The sequence below is a fragment of the Rhipicephalus sanguineus genome, chromosome 3 (genome assembly GCF_013339695.2).
Source record: "Rhipicephalus sanguineus isolate Rsan-2018 chromosome 3, BIME_Rsan_1.4, whole genome shotgun sequence".
NCBI lineage: Eukaryota > Metazoa > Arthropoda > Arachnida > Ixodida > Ixodidae > Rhipicephalus > Rhipicephalus sanguineus.
In genome coordinates this window covers 171,915,699-171,943,218 of record NC_051178.1, presented here as the reverse complement: position 1 = coordinate 171,943,218, position 27,520 = coordinate 171,915,699, and the positions used below count along the sequence as shown (strand labels likewise).

The 27,520-nt window shown below is 45.4% G+C and overlaps 2 protein-coding genes across 2 annotated transcripts; one reads left to right on the top strand and one right to left on the bottom strand.

The window, feature by feature from the left end:
* Window positions 1-16,655: 16,655 nt before the first annotated feature.
* LOC119387666 (dynein light chain Tctex-type protein 2B) lies at window positions 16,656-19,881 on the bottom strand. Its single transcript, XM_037655128.2, has 6 exons — window positions 19,764-19,881; window positions 19,531-19,664; window positions 19,404-19,473; window positions 19,135-19,198; window positions 18,991-19,052; window positions 16,656-16,880 (listed from the first exon to the last, which is right to left on the bottom strand). The coding sequence occupies exons 1-5, from the start codon at window positions 19,805-19,807 to the stop codon at window positions 19,005-19,007; spliced, it is 360 nt and encodes a 119-aa protein (XP_037511056.1). The 5' UTR covers window positions 19,808-19,881; the 3' UTR covers window positions 16,656-16,880; window positions 18,991-19,004.
* A 55-nt stretch (window positions 19,882-19,936) lies between these two features.
* Window positions 19,937-21,282, top strand: LOC119387665 (uncharacterized). Its single transcript, XM_037655127.2, has 2 exons — window positions 19,937-20,304; window positions 21,035-21,282. The coding sequence occupies exons 1-2, from the start codon at window positions 20,090-20,092 to the stop codon at window positions 21,213-21,215; spliced, it is 396 nt and encodes a 131-aa protein (XP_037511055.1). The 5' UTR covers window positions 19,937-20,089; the 3' UTR covers window positions 21,216-21,282.
* The last annotated feature ends 6,238 nt before the right edge of the window (window positions 21,283-27,520 follow it).

Here is a 27,520-nt window from a genome sequence, read left to right as displayed (position 1 = left end):
GCCCTTTATAGGGTTCCACTAGGAGTGCCCTGTACCCTGCAAGTATACGTTTTTGTTAGTGTAGTAGTAGTTGTTGTTGTTGCGTGCCCATTACGAGCATTCAGTGAAACAGATGTGCACTGCAACTATGATTTCGAGGGTCATTCATTCATCTTTATTTTCATCTGTCTCGCACTAGTCGTTTTCTTCAATGCCGGAGTTAGGCGAGGGAGGGGGGGAATTAACTTTACTGATACCAAATGGGAGTGAGAATTTGGGGAGTTCGGCATCCTGGGAATTTGACCGGAGCACTGTCAGTGGAAGGTGCCATGGCACACACCTGCAATTTTTCTTCAGTTTTCCAATTTGGTTCGACATAGCGCCCGAACGCCAGGAAGTTTTCTGAAATCAGTTTTAGCTGATAAAGCGTTCGCTTTGTCCTACTGCTGACATGTTTAGTAACAACGTAATGTCTTACCAAGTAGCTACGACCGTATAACAAAGAAAAAAAAAGGCGGGGGGGGGGGCAGGAAACTTATATAGCAGTAACATTGTTACTAGCAGTAACATTAAGTAACGAGAACTAAAGCTGAATGGCATTATGCAAGTATAAGGAAACCTGAGTAAGAAGAGCCGCAACTACTGCCAGCATAACGAATTTTTATTTATTTATTTATTTTCAAGCACAATAGCAGCCCTGAACGAAAGAATGGGAGTGGATCAAGGGCTTATTTCATTGTTAGACATAACCTAATGCAATCAACAGACAGTGAAACGAAGGAAGATAAAGGGGAAATTATTTATAGTCTTTTTAATCTTAGTAATTATGATACAAGTGCGAAGAAATTAAAGTGGACGAAAAGACAGCTTGCCGCCGGTAGGGACCGAACCTACAACTTTCGGATGACGCGTCCGATGCTCTATCAGCAACAGCCCTAAAAGTCCAGGGCTAGACGCCACCGGAATCATGTTGCCGCCTACCTGCGTCATCTCATCGCAACAGTACGACAAACATTTTGCATATTTTTAGCATATTGAAAAAAACCCTTGCTACTTTATTTGTGGACATAGCAAAGCGCAACTGCACTGAGTGTGTGTAAGGCATCGTTACACCGACTCCGAGTGTCAACGGAACGTCGTTCGCCTACAAGTGCCTTGATCAAGTGTCACGAGCTGCATGTTATGTTAACGCTAGCTCTCATATGACCAATTGTAGGTTGTTTTACAAGAGCCCATTTCGGAAATTCACTTCCTATACAAGCAATGGTTTTTGTTCACAAAGGTTCTGCACCAAAGCTCAATTGGAGGCGTATCAGGATAGCTGTTAGTGACGTCTATAGTGGGACACAACTTTAGAAGTCCACGGCATTTTCTCATCAAAGCCGGGTGCACACAAGCCTGCACCAATGGGCGCGCACTTCGGACTGACGTCATGAGCCGGACGGCCGGTGACCCCGCCTTCGGAGAGCATTGCTGAGTGCACGAATACTTCTTCAGTCACGGAGGCGATCTGCTACCGCGCTCCGGTCGTCTGGGCGGGGCCTCTGCAGACTTCTTAAGTTGTATACTAATAGCGAAGTCTAACAATGCAGCATAAACTTTTCCAACTCTGATCGCCTTTCCTGTCACTTCAAAACCAGAGAAGTTTGTAATAGGACGCCACTGGACAAACTGCTCTCAGTTGTTTTGTACAGCGGTTTGGTTTCGTTTTCAGGGACATCTAACTTCTTCCGAATGTCAAACGTCTCTATCCTCGATGTTATTTTAATTACATAAACCTTCTGGCCTTCACTTCATCGATTAAGTCTGGCTGACACTTTGTTTATTGTATAAAATGAGACTAAATTTTCTTTATTTAACTAAAAAAGCAGTTGCACCTGTTGCAAAGGGAAACTTAGCACCGTAGGTTGGCGGTAAAAAGAATCAAAGAAGGCAAGATCTGCTCATGGATAAAACCGTGCGAAATTCACGGCAACAGACGAAGCCTCTTTATGCGCGCTGTGCACTTCTTTCAAAAGCTCCCAGTGGCACCTACGGCTGGCACGGAGTGCCTTGTGGTTCTAAACGGGAAGGACATCAAATACAGCTGGGAGCAAACAGGCACGGGTAAGCACGGCCGGACTCGACTCTCTCCTCCGACTCTCGGAGGAGAGAGTCGAGTCCGGCCATGGGGTAAGTCACGTTTACTTTGTGGCTCGTAACGAGCGGGATTTTGCTGTTACACTTGAATTTACCTCACTTAATGCGCCATCTTTGTTTTTTTTTTTTTTTTTACAGTCACATCTTTTGTACATTAGCTCTTGGATTTTCGCGCCTTCAAGCTGATCCCGCCCTCATTTTTCAGCGTCTTCATCAGTTGATGTCAGGTCATTAGATCAGTATGCTCGTCTTTGGTGTACGAAAGCGAACGGCGCAAAAATACATCATAAATTTGCTTTTGCGAATGAGATATGCTACCGGTGCTCAGCCCGTATAAACATGGTCTACTCTTAAATTAAAGAGTTGTGAGCCGGATAATAAATAACGTGGCGCCAAAAATGTTCGACAAGTTGAACTGTATATATCGATTACGAAAAGATTAAAATTACTAAATCACGATAATGATAACGCGCACCGATTGTCCGAACGTTGCGAGTAGATAGGACAATCGCAGTAAACGTTTTTTTTTTTAAAGAGCTGCTCGTCATTCAGCCACAGCGAAAATTTCGGTCATTGAACTTTCACACCCAACTCCATTACGCTGGAACTTACGACATAGACAACGCTAGTCGATCCCCATATCACTCTGCTTGCTTGCGTTGCCCTCCTAGACGTGATGGATGTCTGGGCAACTTATTCCGAATGAAGGTGTGTCTGCACGCCGTGGGCACATCCACACACACGCCCAAGGGCTTCAGTGATGGATTGGCAACCGGGTCGCCGTTTCAGATTTGAATAGAACACAACGTGCGCCGAGACCTTCAAGGCTGATCAGTGTTTTGAGGACCTAAAGTTCGCAATAACGAGCGTGCTGCTTCGGGTTTCTTTTGTTGTGTCGGTTAGCTGTGCCGATTTCAGGTTGCTGAATCGAAAACGAATGGATTCATTCACCTGGGCATTGCACAGATGATTTCTGTAGATGGCATAGGCAAAAGCAAAAACGCGGTGTGTATGAGTGCGCGCGTGCGTGCGTTTGTGTATGAATGCGTGCGCGCGCATGTGTGTGTGTGTGTATGAGCGCGTGCGTGCATGTGTATGAGTGCGTGCGTGCGTGTGCGTGTGTGTGAATTTTATGCAGTTAACATTGTAGTTGCTAGAGAGGAAAGTTCGGTCAAATTGGCGTATATTGAAAACTTGATATATTTAGATGCAAAAATAAAAAAAGACGTAGTACTAGACCAAGTTCTGTGTGTTTCTTGGTATCGTCCGACGTCTCACCTGCGCAATAATTACACCAGTCTTGCTTTCTTTTCAGTTTTGAAATAAACCAAGTGAAATAACGAGCATTTTTGTTCCGCTTGTATACTTTAATGCCGCTGTTATTATGTCTCCATTCCTGACCAATCGCCCACAGTGTGCCATTGTCAGTAACTTCCACAAAAATAATGCTATAGAGCAAAAATGACGAACACAGAACAAGGGAGTGGACAACGGACTGGCGCTCTGTGTTCGTCGTTTTTGCGCTGTATACCCTTTAGTGTTCATGTATAGCCAATTAGCCCACTGTGATTTTTGGACGCGCTTGAAAAACAAGGACACAGTGAGGAACACACAAAACCGCAAACGAAAGCGCGCTTTCGTTTGTGGTTTTGTGTGTTGCTCACACTGTAATTGTTTTTTCAAGCGCGTCCAAAAATCACAGTATGCCATTCGAACTAGCCCAAGAAACAGCACTCCCAATTAGCCCAACAGTCTGTTTTTCTAAGGTCCAAAACAACAGCAGCAGCAGCAGCATTGAACAATAACATTAAGTACTGAGGCCAGCTGAGGTCAAGGCATCTATAAGGTCACTCGCCCAGGTTTCGCCGATGCATAGCGGCCACCGCACGAACCGTTGCGCATGCAAAGGCTGCCGCGGCGGTCTTTCCCGGAGGTTGCGCGCCAGGCCTCAACCATGCACGCACGCTGCCAGGACGAAGGGCTGCAATTTATGACGCTCCGTTGTAGACCATGCCGAGGCGCTCTAATCGATTGCCAGTGACTCTTCCCGCGCAAACCGACCCCCCCCCCTCCCCCACTGCCCGCCCCCTCTGTAGTTCAAAGACATCGCTTACGCGTTGCGTACCGGCCACTATGTGTACGTCATTTCATGAATATGCATATTTAAACAGGCTGCTTAATGCGCAACTAGTCTAACGGAAAGAAGCACTCAAGCATGAATGTTTGTGTCGTACACCCATCGGCAAGGCTATTAAGCAACGCATGATTCAGTGTTTCCGTCGTTCCGATAATCCTGCACTTCAATTTCTTTTGAGGCTTTATATTGTCACCACAGATGCAAATATTTATCTAGGATATCTCTCGCCTACATAGGCGTGCGCAGGGTTCCCCATCAGGGGGGGGGGGGGTCAAAGGTTCATCGCAGCGCCCACCCACCCTACTAAGTCAATGTATGGGACAGATTTTGCGCCCCCCCCCCCTCTTAGGTGCCTAGAAGCGTCAATGTACGGGGCAAATTTTTGCGCCCCCCCCCCCCCCTGCCCACCCTTTGTGCTCACGCCTATGCTCGCCTATACTTCCGTGTCACGAAAACTACGGTATCTAAAGGCCGGGGTCAGGCATTTTTTTAGAGTGATGTTTGCAAGTACTTATGCTCTCTCAGAGAGAGAGAGAGAGGGAGAAACATCTATACGTACTCTTCTACGAAAACAAGGAAAGTACGCTCACGAACATACTCTGGCTGTTCGAACATGTTCGACAATGTTCGACCATGATACTTCTTGCGCTGGTTTCGAAAAGTTTGGTATATTAGTAGGAACGCATAACGACGCTGCAACAAGCAGAAAGAAAGGGCACGAACCACAATTCACGTATTAGTGCCAATCATACGTGTTTCAGAAAACGCTTTTCCAAACACCACATGTACCAGGTCAAATTAACAAAGTATGTTACTGTCTCCTGCGTTGCGGCCTTTGCAGTCCAAGCGACGCGACAAACAAACAAACAAACGAACACACACCTGCGCCTCACGTGGTTTTGCAGTGCCTCCGGGATCGTTTCACCTTGACCAAGCGACGGTGTCATGTGATGATGTCCCCACCTGACGCGACGTTGCGTGACGTCGTGATGACGTCTTCACATAGAGCTGCTTTTTGCAGCACTTCGTGTCGACGCCGACGCCGCCGACGGTCACTTTTCTCGTTTTATGAAGCATCTAAGGCATTTGGCTGCGCCATTTTCGGCAAGGAAAGGCTGCAAGACGCGCCAAGTGAACATAGAAATGCTGGCATCCTCGCGCCGAGTCGATAAGCACTGCCCGAGTCCTGCGCTGCCAAAAATAGACGGGAACAATCGAAATCGTTGTTTCCTTTTTCAGTATTACTACTATCTGTTTCACCGTGCTGACTGTATCAGAGAGGCGATTTCTTTTTCACTCTTCTAGTTCAGCACAGGGCTGGATGCTTTTGTATTTTAACCTAATGCATATAGTTCGTTGATTCTCGTTTATTAATACTAACAATGTTAACAATTGTTCATACAGCTGCTCGACCGCCTCTGCAACGCCTTTGTAAAGGCTTTGTGATGCCCCTCTGTAACGCTACTATTCTGCTGCTCTCTTACTATAGGGGACTCCTTACACTGGTATGTTAGCGACGCTGCTTGAACTGCGCTTCTCAGTCACGGCCTAACGGTATACTGACAGTACTGTCAGTATACCGTAAGGCCGTGACTGAGAAGCGCAGTTCAAGCAGCGTCGCTCTCGATCGAAGCAGTAGGCACTGGTGTAGCCAGGTGTGTGTGTGTGGGGGGGGGGGGGGGGGGGGGGGGAGGGGAATACCCCCCCCCCCCCGAATTTCTCAAATTTTACACGCGCATATACATACCCACCGATACAGACAGAGGCAGGAACATACATAAAGCTTAACTGAACCCCCCTTTAAAAAGAAAATTGTACCATTTCCCGCTAAAGCGGACCATGAGGCGATGCGAAGCCGGAGCACTTGCACGATCGCGTTCCGTTGGCGTTCGTTGGGCATGCTACCGACCTCGCGTCGTGCAACGCGAAGAAGAACGCTACGCGCGTCTTAATTGTCTTCTCTCTAGCCTGGCCGTTAATTCTCACAGGGCGAGCGGGGAACGCGGTTGACAGCCGCGCGAGAGGGCGGCAGCGTAGGAGAGGAGAGAGAGGGGGAGGGGACGCCCATGCCTGCCCATGCCCTGGTGCTCATCGCGGCGTTGCGCAGGAGAGAATTTCGGCATGTCTAGCCTGCGTTTCAGAGTAAGATTGGAGAGGGGAAGGGGACAGGGTAAACGGGAGAGGGGAAGTGGAGAGGGGGTGGAGAGAGTAAAAGTGGAGAGGGAAAGTGGAGAGGGGGAGGAGAGTGGGTGAGTGGAGAGGGGGAAAGGGGAGATGGGAAGTGGAGAGGTGTGTGGAGAGGGTATGCGCATGCGCAGTAAGGGTGGTCACGCCGCACACCACCACCACCGGATTGAACTCCGCTATAAGATGCTTCACATCTAAAAAATCACAGCATATCCACGTGGTGAATGATGATGAGTGGGGCGAAGCGAACTCGCGCTGCAGCACGGCGATGGCATTGGCGCGAGCGTGGTCCTTCTTGATGGAAGATATTGTGACTAGATTGTTTGAGAACCACAATCTGTTGCACACACCGCAACTATGGCCGAAACTGTTATCAAGCAAGTCCCGCTGGAAGCGCGCGTCGGCGCCTTCGGCCAGAGCCCGCACGTGCTCGCACAGCCTCGGGCTCTGCCTGCCGGTACGCGCGCTTTCTCGCCGCTTCACGGTCCTTCACATTTTGAAGATCCGATTCGCGCCGCAGCCGTGCAGCTTCGGCCTCGCGGGCTCGAACGGCGGGGTCTTCGCGCCGCAGCCCTGCAGCTTGTCGAGCAGCTTCGGCCTCGCCGGCTCGAAAGGCGGGGTCTTCGCGCCGCAGCCGTGCAGCTTGTCGAGCAGCTTCGGCCTCACGGGCTCGAACGGCGGGGTCTTCTCGCAGCAGCCCCGCAGCTTGTCGAGCAGCTTCGGCCTCGCCGGCTCGAACGGCGGGGTCTTCTCGCCGCAGCCGTGCAGCTTGTCGAGCAGCTTCGGCTTCGCGGGCTGGAACGGCGGAATCTGCTTCGCGGCGTCGACGTGCAGCTTCGGCCTCGCGGGCTCTCACCTCAGGATTCTGTCTGCGAGCGCGCGCTGCCGCCGCCTTCCGTGCCCTCAGTTCCGCAGCCTTGTCTTCCATCTGGCGACTCCGAGCTAAAGAGAAAGCGTGCCAAGAGGGAGCCTCCTGGCGCTTTACTTCTGAAATGTTGTCTTCGGGTGTCGTTGAAAACACGAGACGTAGTAAAGAAGAAAGAACGCCGCACAGGCGAACACGCACGAGAGTGTCACTCGTCAACGTCGTCTTCTTCTTCTACTGCATACCAGAACGCGCGCAGTAAAGAAGAAAGAATGCCACACAGGCGAACATGCACGAGAGTCTCACTCGTCAACGTCGTCGTCTTCTTCTACTGCATACCGTAACGCGCGCTTCTCACGAGCTAGAGGTGGCTACTACAACGCTACAAACAAACGGAGGATGGACAGACCCACGGCATAAGGAGCTTCGCCCCTAAAAATAAATGAGTGGCTACGCCACTGGTAGCTAGTGCATGGATGGTAACAGCTGCACAGCATAAATAGTGGACAGGAGTACACAGATGACCGTTTTAGACGACGATGATGACAAAACACAAAACTTTCTTCGAACAAGCGAACGGTCATCGCCCGGAGTGGTTTGTCTCCTTTTACACCGGGACGCCGTGAGCCCTTAAAACTGCGAGATAATTTTCGTTTAATAACATTGGAGGTATGTGTGTGGCAGCCAGTTAACCACATTAAATGTAAATGTCATTAGGGATAAGTGACATAACTCGTTCGTTACCGCGCCTATAGAACGTGGGTCACCGGTGACACGAACGCGCCGAGCGAGAACTTAAAAATACGGGCGCCCCCTATCAACTAGTTGCACTATCTAGCACATTCTCTAAGCACTAATGTTTCGGTTCCTGCCTAGTTTGTTTGTTTGTTTTTTTCCCGATGTCGGCGATTTTTAACAGCGACTCAAAGATAGCGGTTCGCTTGGTTCGTTTGCGAAAATGGCAGACGACCCGCTATCGAGATCCTCTCGGAAATGTTGTTCCTTCTACGATTCTGTTGCGTCCGCAAGCGATCTTTCTGCTGTTTCTAGCAGAACTGACTCTGAGGATGATGTGAAATCATGGAAATATAGTTCGGATAATAAAAAACCTCAAACCAACTCGGATCGTATTCAGGTGTTGATCAGTACGTTACGCTTTCTGGCACATCAATTTCAATTTTTTACTCCGATTGAAATGACGTGAGGATGTTGGCACTATTATATCCTTTATTTGTAGTATCTCAACAGTATATGGTAAAGATTCGGAGACATCATCTTCAGCCAGCCAGTACAGAGTAATGTTCAGCCCAAGAAGGGTATCCGGCCGTGTCCTGAGAGAAGTGTTGCGCAGTGAAGCGATATGTGTCACAAGGAAAATCGACGTTTCGGGCATCTCTTTCACAGCGAAAGTAATAAACAGGATTTGTGTTAACAAAAATGAGTATGCGGGTTGCAAATCCTGTAGAAGCAGTCTTACGCCGAGGATGATGGTTTTGGGGAAATAGTTCCGGCCGCAGAGCTCATGGTGAATTTCATTTGCCTGCCGCTCTACATGGGTATTGCCGAGCTTCCACGACTACACGTCCCCAAAGCAAGTACGTTAAGAACAAGTCCTACCAATTGACGAAAAGGAGAAAATACAAAAAGTGCTATGAGATCAAGAAACTTGACGACCGGAAAAAATGCCACTTGTAATGCCTGTTTTGCCTAGTGGCATACAAACCTTATAAAACAGATTTATTTACATCTTAGAGCTTCCAGACATAATTCCACTATTTAGGTAGTGTCAGACATTGAAATGTGAAGATTTTTTTTAAGCTTAGAAGTTAATATTTTTATTGTGTGCGGTGAAGCCATACTTTAGGATGTTTTGGTGCCGTGTTCAGCGCTACCTTTTGGTATCTGAATTTCTTTGTGTGCCGCTATTTACCATAATTAGCTAAAATACCTATGGATGAAAGCAAATTTATTCCTCTTCTTAATTATATTTATTGTATTATTTTGTTTGGAAAATTTGTGGAGGGAAGAAATATAAGCGTGCAACCTGACGGAACAATGCAGTTTTCACTGGGCAGACAAAAAAAAAAAGGTTACTCATACGCTTTTTGAGCTAGATCATTCAAACTTTTCTCTAATTTATAAAACTGTTGAGCAAACATTTCGTATATTTCAGATTACTGTTTCGTTTTTTTCTTTCATGTTGAGAGCAGAACATCAAAAATGTTCTATATATGTAATGTTCAATAAATCTTGTTTTTCATAAATATTCTTGCATATTATAACCTAATATTAATTTTTTGAAGTAATACCATTAAAAGGTACAATCACTTACCTTTATACTGATATACAATATTACACTCTATCTACCATATTACTCATAATAAAAAATAATTACTAAAGCATACAAAATGTGGTCAATTTTCCCACGGTTTAAAGTTTCTCGTGTGACAGGGGTATTAGCTACCCTCCGAGCCTTGTCCCCAAGAACTTTACTTACGAAGATATTGTAGTAATCATCGAACGACGGGACTCCGCTCTATAATGCTTTAGCAAAACAGTCGCGCTCAGGCGCAGAGCATGAACAATTATACCGCGAGTCCGCGTCATCGCATATGCGACTGCACGAATTTCGCAAACTGTACAATCGTCGCGTGCTGCGTCGTCTGGCGGACGAGAAACGAGTTGAATTCAGGCTACGCTGTTTTTCGCGTATACCAGAAGCTGTAGCACGCACGATCGATTTATAATTACAGACAGCACGCGGCTCGATACGCCCATAAAAAAAAAAAAAGGCTGGACATGTTCATCAAGACGAACCGCGGCAGCCGGTGTCGTGTTTGCGTTTGCACTCCTTCCAAACACGCTTAGCCGAGACGGTACACGTAACAGTGGAAAGGGCACTGACAGCGACATGAACGCCAAGATCGATTCGACGCGACGGTTAAGCCTGGCGCGTCACGAACGATTCCCGGCTGGAGGTACTACGGTCAGCAGCTTCGGTGCGCGTCGTTATATACTCAAGACGCACGCAGATAAAAACCGGTACGACTAATTTTTCACTGTGCGCAGTGTTATTTTCTCTTTGTCTTTGTTTTTCAATTACATGCCACCCGTAGTTTTCTGAGAGAGGAGAGCGCGCTACGTGGAAGTTCTGGGTGGCCCACAAAGATTACTGGCGCATCGAACGTCGACGATCGAGGAACAACAGTCCGCAGTTTTGAAAAGAAGAACATCAAACAGAGCGCCGCTCCACGGCAAAGCATTAGGCACCCCTCTGGTGGTGTTGATGTTCAGTCTTTATACTGCCATGTCACGGTTGCGCACTTTTTTTTATTTCTCCTTTCAGCGACTTGAATTACGAGTCAACCAACCCACACAAACGTGCACGCTAAACTGAACCACACCATACAGCGTCTCTAAACGAATAATATTCGTCATTAGGGCTGCAAACAGCGTGACGAGGTCGTTGAACCCGGAGGCACTTAAAGCGCTGCAAACGGGCGCACGCGCTTCTGTGCCCGCTGACATGACACGTCGACACGACTGCATATAGCGTGCGTATAGGTGCGGGGGGCCTATGCATAATACAGTGCGCGTCCGTTTATCTCGTTTTCGGTATAACGAGGGGTTGCGTCGTTCTTGCAAATTGAGAAGCGATGCTTCTACTGTATATGCATGTCCGAAAACAGCGTTTGGTGACAGGCTTCGCTCACAAACATGCACAATGTTTACGCGCTCCTCGTGCGCCTAAACTATTCTGCAATGGCCGCATTGTCCTACTTCTACTGATTCACACGTAGAGGGAAGCAGTATTCTGCACAAGCACATCGCGTCTTCAAAGGCTTGGCTCCGAACACGCGTAATAAGGGACTCGTATATGTTTCACTCCTTTCGGTGCTTATCCCTTTCAGATACACATTATGATTGAGTATCTGTAAATGTACGAAGTTTACATCATTTGATTGCGAGGTTTGAAAGAGTCAACTTTACGTATGTTTAGTCATACCATACTTTACGTATGTTTGTGTGTGCCCCCTTCCCCCTGGCTACGCGCCTGGTGGAGGGCTCCAGAAATATCGACCACTTGGGAGTTCTTTATGGTGCACTTAAAATCTAAGCACACCGCGGGCCTCAAGCAATTTGCCTCCATGTAAATGTGGCCGTGGCAGTCGGGATTCAATTCCACGACATTCGGGTCAGCAGACGAGCACCAGAACTACTAGACCACCATGGCAGGTCGCAGGGAGAGAATAAAGACGAATTCTGCAAATGTGTGATTTAGGGCTTCAGGAACGCTTTCGCATCTCGCGTTGTACCGTCACGTAATATTATTACTCACTGTGCCCCCCTCACTAACCCTCCCCCCCCCCCTTATATGGCTAAGTGCGAAAGAAAACAAGCATCGCAATGGATGCAAAAATGAAATTGAAGCGATGTATTTCTCAGAATGACCTGCCTTTAAACCCTGGCTTTCCAGGAGCAAAGGTGGGCAGTAAACAGCTCTTGGAATGCAACATCAGGGGTTGTCAGCCGCGGTTAGTCAAAAAAAAAAAAAAAAAAACCTCTACGGATATACCCCGCACATTAAACAATGAGGGTACAGGTGCGACTGATTAAAGGTTTGGGGCTGACTTAGTGCCCCCCTTAAATGACTATAGGGGGACCCCCAATGTGCGCATGTCATTCTTGCCGTTTGCTTAAAACAAATCACGAGGGCACTTTTTAACACTTAAGATGTTCAATTCAAAGGTCATGTCGAGAGAAAGCACTTTCAAGCAAAATAAAATATGGGCAGATGAGATGGAAAGAAACGCAAACAATGCAGCATCTACGTGCTCTGCTGTTTCGCATTTCTTTTCAAGCGTTTGTAGCCTGGATGGTAGTAAAAAGCCACTAGAGTCTTCCGTGATACAACCAAGGACCACTCTAGCATCGTTTTATTGCCACGAAGGTCAGAATGCGATGAAAACAGCGTGCCCTGCTGTTTGTTTCTTTCCATCCCCCCTGTATCTGCATTTCAAGCAGCTCTACATAACAGAAAAAATAAGACATGCAGAAATGACAATACATGGTGTAAAACCTAAAATGTGAGTTTATTTCAAGGACAAATTATTTACAGGATCCACTGGCACTGCAGTAAGAGACAAAAGCAAGATAGACAGTGAGATAATTAGCTTGGAGAATGCAGAGAACTCAGCCTGAGGATGACTTCAGCCCCTTTGCGCCAAATAAAGTGAAACAAAGAGGATTGGGAGGAATGAAGAATGAACCAGTTATTTACATTTATTGAAAGTAGGACGGCAACTTGACAGCACAATGTTGGAATTTCATGCACATCTCCGAATTTACCTTACTATTTAACTGCAGTTTCTACATTTAGAATATATGCAGGCGGAACACAAGCCAATGGTGGAGCATGTAGGTGCAGTCATGGACAAATGTAATGTGAACAGGAAATTAGAAAGCAGATTAGACTTTGCAAGTGATAACTTCACGGCACTATCATGGATTGCTAAACATGTCATTGCCAAAAATAGTTTATGCCTCGAAGTAAGCGCGGAAACCGAAATTATCCTGACCTTACAGGTACTGGTGGAAACGAGAATGAAACAACACAGTTCAGTAAACCTTAATTTTTTTTTTGTATTTCAACTACATATGATTTCTCAATTCTCAATGCTGTTCAAGTAATAATCCATCCATTCCACTGCTCCTTGTGCATCAATGCAACGAACTTTGTGCATCTCATTTAATTTCGTGTCTTTTGATCTCACACAGCTTTTGGCTAGACTAGGTTGACTAGATTAAGATGCAACATTACGAGAACCAGAAAAAGAACTTTTGCAAATTATTTCTATAGCATTGGCAGATTCCATGTTTTGATTCATGATGAGCTTTTTTCCATGGATAATCCTTAGTAAGAAAGATCTATGAAAAATATGAAGCTTATTTTTCCCAAATAAGAAAAAGTAATGAAAATATGAAGGCTGCATCTATCAATTTCAGTGTGTGTTGTTTACTGAAGGCAGCATAGACTGTACAAAAAAAAAAACAAAACCAAAAGGCTATGCATCCAAAAGAATGTGTAGGCAAGAGACACTTCATATAGCATCAACCCTCTTTGTTATCCTTCTTACTAGGAAAGGACACCTAACATCACCTTCTCCTTTCGTGTCGATAAGCTCCAAGACCACACATGTGTTAAGAATGAGAAGATGAAGATGAAGAAAAAAGTACAAAATGAAGTGTATGAGGGTACAAACAATCATGGAGGAAGGAATACTAAGGAGAGGCCCTGACGTCACATTCGTGAAGCCTCCACATCGCAAACACCCGCATCGCCTCCTAGCGAAGGCGCAGCGAAACATTTCGCGATTTCCGTTGCACGTTTGCAAGCGCATGCGCGCATCGCGAAACTTTGCAGCCTTTTTTTGTTTGTTTGTTTTTCGCCGTGCAAGCGGTGTAGTCGATTCACGCATGCTGCTCTTTGTGCGTGTTCTTTAGGAAAGCTTCGCAATGCCCAGCTGTTGCCTATACCCTGTGCGAATCGCGTGCACTGCGGACAATACCGGGTGTCACTTTTCATGTGTACGTATACGTTCGCTTCATTACTGATCACTAAGGCATGGTATTTGCGTGCGAAGCTCTCGGATGTGCGCTCTGTTGCTTGTTACTCATTCTGTCAACTCGGAACACATGTGAAATTTTGTTTTTGGCGTCTGACGCGCCGTACATACCATGCGCTGAAGGCATCGTACGTTTTAGAGGCTGTGTCGTTCAAACGAAAGGGCAATAGGCACCCGTCACTGACCAGAGGGCGCGATGGAGCTCTTATCGAACGCCTGAGTGTTGAGGGCACCAGCCGCCAGGGATACCAAGAAAATGAAACGCTCGCTGGACACATCGACGCGCTCAAGTGTCTCCCTTCTGGGCGCCTCTTTCAACGAACGCTTCCTACGTGCGTTCGTAATCACCTCAGGGATGTTGCCACCGCCTTCAATGCAGCACAAACGCGTTTAGAACGCGCTCTTTTCAGGCTGTGCCAAGGCAGCAGAAACGCTACAAACGCGTTTCAAACTCACTGCATTGAGGCGATGGCAAGTCACGTTCAAGTCAAGGAGCGTTTCTGAACATAGAGGATGCGGAGGATAGACACTCGATTTTGCTGTGTCTACTCGCTAGGCTGTGTTTTCTGGCGCTACCATCGTATCTCGGAAACTGCATTGCAGGGTGCCTATAAACTTGTGTTGTTGTTATCGGACTACGTGATGTATGTATTATGCGGTGTGCGCTCGCTGCGTGCTTGTGTTGTGTGCGCACTGGAATTACAAACTTTACGTGCACGATCGCGTATACAATACAGCGGTGTCCTCTTTTCGACGTGAAGTTACGTCAACTATAGGTTGGCGTTGCGCCGAATTGCTACTAGGCTTACTCCATATACACGAACAAAGAACCGCTAATCGGGCAATAGGTCTGGAAATCGGGCTACGAGAAAGGAAAAGAAAGGCCTAACGCCCAGCAGAACGCGTAAGTCACTGCTAGGCGAGTTCGAATACGATGAGGCAGGGGCTGAATGTTTTGGATTACGGCACGTACCGGTACTTTCTGTACTGTTGCACAAAAACGCTCCACGAAGAATTTCAGCACGCAGCGCTCGGGCCTGCCACGCACAAACAGCCTGGTAAACGTCTGCTTGCAACATTTTACTGCGTGCGAACCGCACAATACGCGCTAAGTTTACGCCAGGACTACAGATTCGAGCAGAAGCGAACCACCGCGGAGAGCACGCCGCGGGTCGTCTGCTGTTTTGTTTGCCCCATACCGGTTTGTTTGCCCCATAAATCTGACGTCACTTCCGCCACACTTTTCGCAATGCATTGGGATACGATAGGGCCTCTCCTTAGTTTTTCCTTCCTCCATGCAAACAATGGTACGTTTATAAAAGTGAAATTTCAAGAAACAAAATGTGCGTTGTCACATCAATGCAGTCTATTCCACTAGGCAGCTAGTTAGGTGAATGTCATTGTGTGATAACGCTGAAGAATCACATATGCAGGGACAGAATGGTTAATTGGTGTACATGCCCAACAAGGTTACACAACACAGCAGCTGCTACGGTGTCGGTGGGCTGCTTGGAAGACAGAACATGTGTCACACTGGTCTGTGATGTTTCCACTCGAGGTAGCAAAGTATGTTCACTCAGGCTTGGAGTTTGCTCAAGATAAATTTTGTGATATGCACAAAACAACTGAGTGCTCAGAAAATACGAACCTAGGCACCATTCTTTTTAAATAGCTCAACCACAACAATTTATAAATCAAGCATCAATAAGACGTATACTGTGATGACTTCAGCCTTTGGTCCCAACTATCACTATTCCTGTTCATTGTCTGTGCCAATATATGCCTAACCCTTTCTTAAATACACTAAGTGCTGCTCAAGAAGCATTACTTGATTATCTAGTAAGCTGGCAATCACCAGGACAGCGCCTGGTGATTGATGAAACCGCGTTTGAGTACATCTGTGACTTTTTAAAAATCTGATGACAGGCAACTGGCTCCATTTGGTGACGCCCGCTAGTGCACAAAACTAGTGAAGCACTTCAGGACACCATGAGACCCATGATGCCTGGTTAATGCCACCTGGTTAAAGTCTGGTTAATGCCACAATAAGGAGTTGGACTTTCTTGATAAGTGAAGATTGTTAGTTTCACTATGCTGTTATCACTGTCCTGGTTCTGAAGGCAGTTAGGCCTCTTGTTCGACTATGCATGTGCTATTGGTTCTCTTGTGCTTTTAAATGTTATTCTGTTCAATAAAAAATCCGTTGTGAGTAAGCGCTGTCCTATCAAATTTCTTAGTTCTTCCTTCTGTCCACGTTTTATGTGCGCTTAAAAAGCTTTTGCTTTAAACATTAATGCCATCTGTGAGAATGTTTTTTTTAAGAACTGTCTAAAGGGCATGAGAAAAAAATGCTTTTGCACTTCAACTAAAGCAGTCCACAAGCTTAAAACATGGCATCATGAACATGATTGAAAGAGTTAGATCATTGAAGAATCGCAGAAGAATCTGTTGCTGGGCCCGTTGGTACAAACTTGCCAAGAAACGGAAAAACCAGCTTACGGACGCGTACACAATGGTGTCTGTCGTCTTCTCTTTTTGTGTACACGTCCGTAAGCTGGTTTTTTTCATTTCTTCATTGAGAGAGTTAGATGGAGTAACAAAATTAAGAAGTCTGCAGGGATAAAATGTAATCAGCTCACACAGGATAGAATAAACTGGAGATCACTGAGAGAGGCCTTTATCCTGCAGTGGACTAAAACAGGCTGAGAATGATGATGGTGATGATGACATCAACATCACCTAGTTGTTAAATTATTTGGGATTTAAAGGGTAACTCACATGATGGAGGGTAAAAAGATACTCTTATCAGCATCTTGGTCATATACAGCGAAGGCACAGCAGATGTTGAAAGTTCAGCTCTGTTCCTGACCATACGTGAGCCCCCACACATTTTTTCAAATACTGCGCCATTTCGTCCTATTGGGGCATGGTACGCATCAACTGAGGCCTGCATAGGTAAATAGTATTGATCAAGGTGTGAAAATAATAATAATATCTGGGGTTTAACGTTTCAAAACCACGATATGATTATGAGAGACGCCGTAGTGGAGGGCTCCGGAAATTTCTACCACCTTGGGTTCTTTAACATGCTCCTAAATCTAAGTACACAGGCCTCAAACATTTTCACCTCTATCGAAAATGCAGCTGCCGCGGTCGGGATTCGATCCCATGACCTTCGGGTCAGCAGTTGAGTGCCATAACCATTAGACCACCGTGGCGGGGCAAGTTGTGAAAATAGAGAAGCAACTATATTATTTTAGGTGCAATCCACAGTGCAAAATTTGGCAGCAATAATGATAACAAAAAACGTTCATTATATAATGAATACTGCTTGAATACATCCCGGCACAGTACTCGCTCATGGAAATAGGACAGTTTAGGGCTATGTAATGCACATACTTTCGTGTCCACCGTCTTCAGTTCGCGTCATATCGGCGTAATTTTGACTAGAACGCGTAGATCAGAGCCAACATTATCTTTAGAGACCAGATTCGTCACGACATGATGTGGCTATATACCAGTCGTTATACTAAAGAATTTGATTTCTCATTTGAATCCGTGAGTACTGTACATGTGTTGCATTTGCACGAGTGGTCAAACATTGCCCACTGTCAGGGCAAACTGAGGGGAATGGCTTTTTGCACAATTTTATTAAATGCCCGCAAATTCTGCCATATCGGCATGAATACAAAAAAAAAGCAGCACGGGGACTTCCGATGGAATGGTACATAAATGCATGATTATGAGAGAAACTAATGACACCTAATGCATGCAGCACCTGTGAGCTTAATGCACTTGGAAATCTGCAACAGTCACAACCTGCACATGTGGTAGAGGACTTGAGGAAGTGCACTGTACCAATGCATTGTTACGTCATGCTGAACTAACACACTCTAAGATTAGCACAAATAAAGTGACTGTGTAGCTGGCCCTTAAGCTTTTATGTGAGCATCCTTTACTCCAGCTGTATTTGGAATCATAGCCTTTCCTATCCAGTTCAACGGACTTAAGTGCAGTACCTCCTGTTAGCAGGCCAGTGTCCTTGCTACCAAGGGTTTTATTGAGGGCGTATGAATGCAGCTTAGACCTCACTATAACAACTTACTGAATATAAGAAGGGTATTTCTACAAAAGATGTGAGTCTTCTATAAAAAAAGTTGGGCTGGAATGCGATAAATGTTGCTAATAAAAGAGAAAAACTTTGTTTATGTGAACAGTGAACACATAAAGTAATGCATGCTGTCACGCATTAAGAGACAAAATAATTAAACTGAGATCTTTCTGCCCAATGTAAATAGGTACTTTCCATTCACCTCATCCCAGATACAGAGCATGCATAACAACAAGAAATTGTTTCATTTGATGAATTACACAGGTGTGGCACACTAGAAGAAAAAAGTTACAAGCTATTTACAAGAACATTATTGTGTGCATTAATTTGCTGGGTACTCTATTGCTATTCTTTATAAACAGTGTGATTGACTTTTTGGCATAAGTCATGCACATCTTTCATAGGCCTGAACCAGTCAGATGAATTAATGCAAGGACTGAAACTCTCACCGCACTGAATACAAGTCAGATGAATGTAAGGACTGGAACTAGTTGTTTGGTACTGTTAAAATGTTTTGTGGTAGCTTCAAGCCCTTCTGAATGATGCTACAATGGAGTTTCGCAGCACTAATTCCAATTCAGGTCTCAGCAGCAGGGAGCAACATGCTTTCATTTCTATTAGTAATACGCAGAGAGTGAAGCTTGTTAGAACAGATAACCGATTCTGTTTAACTTGGCAACAGTCCTATGCAGTTCCGCACTGCTTCCGAGTGATGTCCTCTACACACTGCCTCGTTCTAACTAATTTACTGCACTTACTTGTAGCATGTCTGCGCAACAACTATTTGAAGCAGTTTCAGTTGCATAACAGTGATGCATAAACATACTGCAGTTAGCAACATGACTTTGACACATTACAGAGTACAGTAAGAAGTGAGAAATTTAGAGAAGCAGATGTCAGCAAGCAGTGACATAATCATACATAGAAGGAATATAATGAAACTCACCACTACGGCCAGGACTAGTAGTAATATGAGGCAAGGACAACAGCAGCACAGAACAAGCTGTCCTAATCGAAACAAACAGCTTCGAATTAGGTAAACTCCTCCACATCGCATCAGTGAAGGGACGAAAAAGTTCAAGAGACTTACTCCATTATAGAACTCTGAAACACAAACGTCCGTGTCGGAATCCCAAAGGCACCGGCAAGCCATTCTGACAAAAAAAAGAAAGAAAGAAAAGGACTTGCATGAAACAATACTCACTGTGGTCAACTTCACATTGCAAAAGTTCGCGAGGAGACACAGGAAGCAAGCCTTAAACATTGTAAGCTACTGCAGTTGTATGCAAACAATGGTCTGAAACCTCGGCATTTAATGTGTTGCAGCTAGCCACACGTACGATACACACAATAACTTACCTTGCTCCCTCACCGCGTTGTTCACTGATGACAACTTGCACCACGTACTTGTACCTCTCGAAACCCAGTTCTGAAAGGTAATTTGAACACACACAGTACGCGGAACGGCAACCGCTACGAAATATACCTTGAAGTCTTTCGCATATCCTCTGCGAGATTTCTTTTGTCCACTTTGCAACCTCACTGGGATCGTAAATTTTGTCGTCGAATTCAGTCATCAAGACGTCTTTCAAACACTCTCGGGCTAGTTGGGCCGAAAACCTGTAAAAAGCAGGGCTCTTTCACAACTAATAACATGGCTACAACTTTAAGGTTCAAAAGATTATGCTGCAGAGCCAGTATAACTATCAAATTTCTTACTTTTTATCGGGCGCCAAGCGCAACTCGTATGTGTTGGCGGCCATTTTGTTTGAGTGCCCGTTGTCATGACGACCGTGTTGATGGATTGAATGGAGGTACGTATTCCCTCCCTCCTTCGGCTCAGCTGACATCTAGATGTACTACTACCAGTACTACGCGGGAGTCATGTTTGTTGTGACGTGTGCCGATGGCTGGGTCAGCTAGTGTGCTACAGAATATTTCTTTCTAGCCCAGCTGCCCCGCAAGTTGTGGATGTGTCGCCGCGCTGGTGAAGTTAGCAGGGTGATGAGTTGAACCGGCATTTCCTATCAACCAGCGCGGAGCCGATGTCGGTTACTGGCGTGCTAGCCGTTGCTGTCACGCTGATCGGCTTCGTGGTACCTTTTGCCAGGTGTCACGGAAAACCAGAGTACTCGCAACGAGGCCTCCAACAGGAACTCGAAGTCGTCAGCCGAATCCTGAGCGTCTTCGCGAAGCAAGAGAAAGATCCATGCATACCACGTGGGCGCATCCTAGCTATCATACGGACCGAAAAACCAAGGTGTCTGATCGATCGCTTTTGCTCCGAGATTTGTAGGTTAGCGGGCCTGCGATGTCGAAGGCTTCAAGCAGCGTGTGCGATTGGCTGCAGTTGCCATGGCGTTTAGTGCACTATGCTGGACGAGCAAGCTCTCGATACACATCATCTTTTTGACCTGCGCTATGCGGAATATCAGCACTTCCAGCGCGCGTGTATATATATATATGTACACGAAACAACTTTGCTAACGGTTGCGGCATGCTTACACGCAGTGCAAGTGTGGTTAACGTGACATCGCCGCAATTATCGTGCCTGACTGCAGTACATTTTCCTCTCCATTTCCGTCGGGCAAGGTATTGCGCATATTCAATGACGCCTGAAAAGTGCTTGTCAAATAGCACAATATTAGACCAAGGTCTTCATTTTGCAATCTCAAAGCAGTATTATTGGCCAAGTTGTATGGGGCAGCCATCAGTACGCCAAAATAAGCCAGGCATTTCTTGGATACTTACCCTCGTATTCTGGAATGTGCCATAACTCGTAGCCACGACTTGGCTTGAACGACTGCAGTCATTGTAACGCCGATGTGAATGTGCCCACATGAACACTAGTGCCTTTGACGTGTTTTGCGAGCATTACTTGAGCCAGACTTCTTAGTATTCTATAATGCAACGCTTAACATTTTATTTGTCAAATTGTGAACAGAGATGCCTAATACAGTTATTCTGTTCTCTTTTTTTTTACCCGCCAGGTACAACAGCACTTGGTCCATCGTAATGGTGTTCATATCCAATCTCGTCTTGATGTTCAACCTCTTCGTCATGGTGGTGACGCGGTACCTGCGCTACGACATTCGGAACAGCATTGGCCAGCTCCTCAGAGAGGCTGCTGATGAAGACACAATGTCGCCTCTTCCGAGCTCCTTTTATTAACCAATTCAAAAGGAGACACTGTGAAAGAATGGAACCACTATGACAATACACAGGTTTTACTCGTGCACTGCAGTCGGTGGAACTGTGTGTATATCATGGTAATGTGTATCGTGTGCGATACCAGCAGTATAAGTAGTAGCAATATTTGTAATAGCAACACTTCTCTTTTTTAACAATGCTCATTTTTTCCCCTACACATGCATGGCAGCATTTGTGTCAGGGCATGGCAACAAAAGCTTTTAAAATGCAGCAACTGATCATAATATGGCCAGACTATGATGCGTATATATAAAAAAAAGGTATATGAAAATATGGCATCGCTAGAAATAAATTGACAAAAACGAAATATGCCTGTGCAAGCACTTAGACGTCGTCTTAAACTTGCCTGTTCCACTGCTTCTCGAGATAGCCAGCAGCAACTTGCTTGTCATATTTTTTATTTCTCTCTGTCCTCAACAAATATTACACGAGATGCACGCATGTCGGTCATTCTGGTGGACACGAGAGCGAACATTTAGCAAACAAGTGGTCACTGATTAACAGCTTTGTCGTTTTAAAGTCCTCTTGTGAACCATGACTAAAACGTAATACGTGTAGGCCGATGCAACGGCTTCACGGCTGAACACAAAACGCTGAATGAATTGACAAACGCAAGCAACTATACAAACTCGTGCCCAAAGCAAGAACATGAGTACTCATATAACGAAAAGCCAAAAGGCACCAAAGCCAGAGAATGTATACACGCTTGGGGGATCTCCACCACCTTTGTACTCTCCTATTTTCCTACTTGCCCAATTGTTGAGCAAGGCAACAACACAGCACGCTAAACTTGGCAACTACATTTTGTTCTGAAAGCTTTTTTTTAACTGTTCGAGAAAATTAACAAACTAAAAAAAAAGACACAGCAAGCCTGAGTAAATATACGTAGAATAGGCATATGTGTATATATTTTTATATATAGTATGCTACAAGTGTACGTCAAGCATCTCAACATGTACCATGGCACTGGCAATGCCCGAAATGGTTGCCAAACTTTAGTAGGAATAGTGTGGTGCGCCCGGACACCACTGTGTGCATTTTACCAACGGGAGCCTGTAAAAAGTGTTGGAATACAGCTTTAGCAAAACTTGTGCTCCGTGTTACAACCTAAGCTGCAGCTCGCACGAATGCAAGTGCAGTATGCGTTCAATCTTAGGTGTACGCAAACCAAATATAAAGCATGTACTGCTACTAAGTGTGCCACATAAAATGTTGAATTTGGCATCAAGAAAGACATCTTGGAACAGCGTGAACTTAATCTTTTACAACATCGGACTGCACCTGTGCTCGGACAGATTCACATTGCAGCTAACGGCATAAGTTGTCACGCTCCCGACGGTAGGCTAATCTAATGAGGTGGGGAGCACAGTAAGCCTGTGCTAAATTGTGTGCAGTGTTGCTTCAGACTGCCCTGGAGCGAGATTGTGCATGTGTACTCTCAGCCCCCTTTTTAAAAATGACATGCTCAATGTGCACTACAGTGCGCAAAACTAAATGTGACAAAACGAGGAGGAGACGTAGCAGCACTGCCAGTGCTGAATGTGTCAAATCTTTTGTACATGTTCACCTACGTCGTGTAGACACTCTTCGTGTCTGTGCCGACAAGTCTGAGACAACAGGCTTACACCATGGAGACAGCTCAAACACACACAGTCCCTCAACAGTGACAGAGGAAAAAAGAGAAACAATAAATCGACGCGAAAGGCTCGAGATATCAGAAGTACAATTGCAACAGCCATAGTAAACCATTCTTGTAAGAATGACTAGATACCCCTTTGAAACCAAGCAAAGGAGGAGGAACGGAAATGAAATGCATATCGAAAGCACAATGTTTGCGAGAATAAAGCAAACTAGTATGGGTACGGTGGGTTTAGCCTATATTAACTGTAATTACCAGTTAAAAATTTAGTGAAATTGCAGAAATGCCCCTCACTATCAACGACACGAAAGAGAAAAGCAAAGAAGCAGTTGCCAGATTAAGGTAGTTAGCGTTGGACAAATCCGCAGTACAGAAAAATGAAACTAGTAGTAAAGACAAGAAAGGCGAAAGAAGGGGGGAAAGAAAAAGTGGAACATCACGACATATGAGCGGCTTCCGCTTTCACATGGAACGCTCTCAACTACTACTAAGAAGTGAACAAAGTGGAAGGACTAAGAACGAACAGGAGACAAAAAATGTGCCGCCACGAAAGGCGCCTTCCTCGGTCGACAAAAGCACCCAACACTGCAGACATGGTGCGCTAACTCCCGCCGTCGTCCACCCGCCCCATACTCTTGTGTCCGTCCAACTGATGGCAGGCACCATCCCGACTCTGCTGTCTCAGGCTTGGGAGCTTCCGGCTCCGACCGCTTCCTTGATGTTGACATTTCAATTTGGCCAACTTGTTGCGGCAAACTCGACAAAAGTGGCACGGTCATTTTTCTCCAAGGCTGCGCTTGAACACTGCGAGGAAGAGGAAGAAGAAAAAATGATGGTCGATCGCTCTTTCAAAGGAAGTGTTCAAAAGACGAGAGTGACACGTGTCTCACACAGATGTAGTTACAGCTCTGTTGGACATTTAGGAACGCAATTTATACGATGTACATCGTTGTTGGGCCAGCATGAACGCCTCTGACTTCGATGCACCCATTTTGACACCCACCGCCCCGTCCTGTTGAGCATTCTAGTTGACATCTTAGTATTTTTGGCCAGTCTGCTATGCTGCGACACACTCGATTCATAAATGCGAGAGGCACAGTTCGTAGTGCTAATGTGGACAGAGAGCGTGCTGCTTGGACCACCGATAAGTCGCAGAAAATGAATAGCACCAGAATAAAAAGTTACGTAAGCATAAATGCCCTGACTACATTCCCTTGTACACCCGGTGGATTGCACTTCCACTTCTACTTCTGAAACTGCCCATTCTCATAGTCAAGCAAAAGCGTGATGCTCATACCTGGCACAGTCATACGTTCGAGGCGATAAGTGGGCAGCGAAGAGCATTCGCGGGTGATGTAGTACCCCACGTCCCGTAAAGTCCAGGATGGGGGGCGTCACGACGCGCATGCGCTCACGTCACAATTTCCGTGTCCCACGTCATAGTAGCCAGCCTGGTGTAAAAGGACAAGAACGGGAGCAGATTTTTAGTGAACAAGGGAGTTACTTTTAAAAGCAAGCCAAGCAAGACAGAAGTTTAGTAAGCAAGGCCCAATTGCACATGAAAACACAATTGCAATGAAATTTTCATCTACATGAGCAAAAAAATCTCACTTTATTCTTCTGCCACTGTTGAAAAAGCATGCTATCACATCCTCCCTGTGGATTCGCCTGTATAATTAATAGTCTTAGCCGTTAAATGTGTCTGACCTGTCACCTTTAGTAGGATATGAGATATGAAGATCTCCAAAGGGAGGCCATTCTCTGTGCCAACCATAACATCAGAAATGCTGCAACATTGAACGTTTTAGTGATAAATGTCTGAAGACACCACAACATGTGTTCACGCCAAGAAGCAAGTGAACCTGTCGATTGCCCTCTTATCTTCCACCTAAATTTTGAACTATAAAGTTAACGTGCATGGCCCTCATTTAAAGGGGCCCTGCAACACTCTTCCTAGTTATAATGCAATAGTCTCACTATTAGCACATGGCACTTCATGAATCACACGGCGCAAAAAATTTTTAGAATTCGTCAAGTACCAAGTGGAGTTACAGGTATTTGTCACACACTTCAAGTGCTGTCTCTCTTCTTTCGTGCCAGCGAGCGCGCTGACAGCTACGCAGGGAGGCGGATGACAAGGGGGCGAGATGATGCATCCCTTCGTCAGCGCGTGACATGACCTTGAGCACTTTCTTTTTTTGATTTTCTTCGAGCGCGTGGCTTACTTTCAGTGTGACAGCGAGCGTGCGCGCGGGCACGTGGCGGCATCCTGCGGCTGCCACGGTAATTGCGCAGCTCAGGATGCTCAAATCAGCCAACTGCCTTGGATGTGGGTATATGGCGCAGAAATTTGGGTGTATGGCATCATTTGTAGAGAGAAGAGGGAGCGATTTCCAGCTGACTGAGAGTTAATTGTAAATTCTAGGTCGCGTGCCGCGCTATAATGTTTGGCTCGCATGTTGTTCTCGGGAGCCTCAACTACCGTTAGGCAGCATTTTCTGACCATGCTAAAAATCTGTTGCAGGGCCCCCCTTTAAGTATGTGCAGTAGAAACTAAGGAAGTGGGAAAATATGTTCTTTTAGCAGGAGCTCTATTTACGAGAAAGGTCTGTGGGTTGCAACACCTACGTATAAAACCAACCAGATTAGAGGTGCCATTTAAGCAACATTCATTTACCGAGATTCTACTGAACATTCTAAAGAGAGCACTAAAAAACAAGGGTACAAGAGGCAAAGCTGACAATTCGTTTTTAGTGCTCTCTTTAAAATGTCCTATCAACTCGCCCAGCAATCAATGCTTCTACTGAACTTGCCAATGCATCATTTTATTGGCAAATAACAAACAGCCTTTCTTAAGAGAAGTGGACAAATCCAAAAGTGTCTCTGACAACTGCATCATTTTCTACTGCTTAGCACAGAGCATGTAAAAGCAAAAGAAATCAGATTTAAATATTGCAACAATATAGATATATACAATAAAAGGTACAAGAAAGTGTGCTTTTTGCATGTTCAGATGTGCAACCTCCTTTATCGAAGCAATGATGAGTTTGGTCACAGGCACTGCGGTGGGCCAGACACAGTTAGGATTTGGAACAATGTTTGAGCAGGAAAGAAAGGCTATTTTGGAGCAGAAAAATATGATCACCTAGGGCAGGCAAAACAGTAAATGAATAACTGTTGGCGCAGGTTCTTATTACAGTGAGAACAGGATTTGCTGCTTGTATGTAAAACGAAAAAAAAAAAAAAAAAAGCAGCCACCAATCAGCCTCCTCACATGGAGGATAATGCATGTTGACTTCACTGCGGTATGCAATATACAAGAGAGTATGGCAGTGAACCATTAGTGAGAAGGGCAATATGACACAATTATCATCAGTGACAGATGTCGAAATGTCGTTCTAAGTAAAAAAATCAAGTCAGCCAGGAAGGCCACCTAACCATTACAAAAAAAAAAAAAAAAAAAAAAAAGGAAAAAGCAGTGACTGTTGTGTATGAGGGCCTTACTTTTGCAATTCCTACATCCACAGAATATTCTGTCATCGACCCAACTGGCATGGTAATGTTCCATCGCATTCAATAAATATTAATTCTTCTTAGCCTGCAAATATTCGCACAATGCGGATGTCGTGTGCCAGCAAGTGTACATGCTCAAGTAAACGCTGAAGACCACGTATCGCAACCCCGCCGCCGTATTGCAACCCGCCGCCGCTACTGCGGGGCTTCACGACAACATGTGTTCTCTATTGCAGTGAAGCATGTTTGAGGTAGATCAATATGGTGATGCAATGCCGTCTGTCACGGGAGATGTATGTAGGGCTTCCTACTGTTAGTAAAAGGAAAGTGGTAGGCTTGTGCGAATAGTAATTTTAGGTTCAAAGCGAATTAAGTGAATAATGATTAGGTCGAATAATTTCAAATCAATTTAAATAGTATTATCACATATAAAGAAAAATGAGCATGTTTGTCAGGACCCAACTAACCTGCACATTATTTTTTTTAATTGAAACAAGGCATGTGCAAATGTCATTCTTTTTGGTTCAAAGGAAGCGGAAGCAACTGTGAAAGTAGCAGGATTTGACTTTCGGTAGAATGCAAGTGATAACCTGTAAAACATGTTACGTTTTAAAATTTACTATACTCGAGCATATAAGCCAGTATTACATGCTTTTAACTTGAAACACAATGAATCGGTGTAAAGTCAATATATTCATTAACCCTGAAGCGGGAATTCGGGCAGTGCGAATTTTTCCTCGAAAGGTGTATTCACGGTATAGCACCCCTCCACTGCAGCGAAACCACCTTTAAGGGGGGGGTTACATGTGGACATACAGTAATACCTCGTTAACTCGAACTCGCATATCTCGAAAAATCGGCTAAGTCGAGTTTTCCGCGGTACCGAACAATTTCCCATAGGTGCAATGTATTTATTGCCCTTATCTGAAGTATTCCGTGCCACTTTCAGTTATCTCGAAATCTGCGACTGATATGGAAACCGAAACTTCGCCGCCCGAACGTTTCACAAATACTAGCGGCAAAATGTCATACGTTTCACAAGGTTCGCGCGAGGCTGCCGCGTTTACGACGAGGTGGTCACTGTTCCCGAAAGTAAAGTCGGAACCTAGCGGCA

Bases quoted from the DNA above. Each gene is read 5' to 3' on its own strand.
- LOC119387666 (XM_037655128.2), bottom strand. From the start codon at position 19,807: ATGGCCGCCAACACATACGAGTTGCGCTTGGCGCCCGATAAAAA. The intron at 19,665-19,763 runs GTAAGAAATTTG...TGCTTTTTACAG, and splicing joins CGCTTGGCGCCCGATAAAAA to GTTTTCGGCCCAACTAGCCC. The intron at 19,199-19,403 runs GTAAGTTATTGT...TTTTTTTGTCAG, and splicing joins CAACGCGGTGAGGGAGCAAG to AATGGCTTGCCGGTGCCTTT.
- LOC119387665 (XM_037655127.2), top strand. From the start codon at position 20,090: ATGTCGGTTACTGGCGTGCTAGCCGTTGCTGTCACGCTGATCGGCTTC. The intron at 20,305-21,034 runs GTGTCTGATCGA...TTTACCCGCCAG, and splicing joins ATACGGACCGAAAAACCAAG to GTACAACAGCACTTGGTCCA.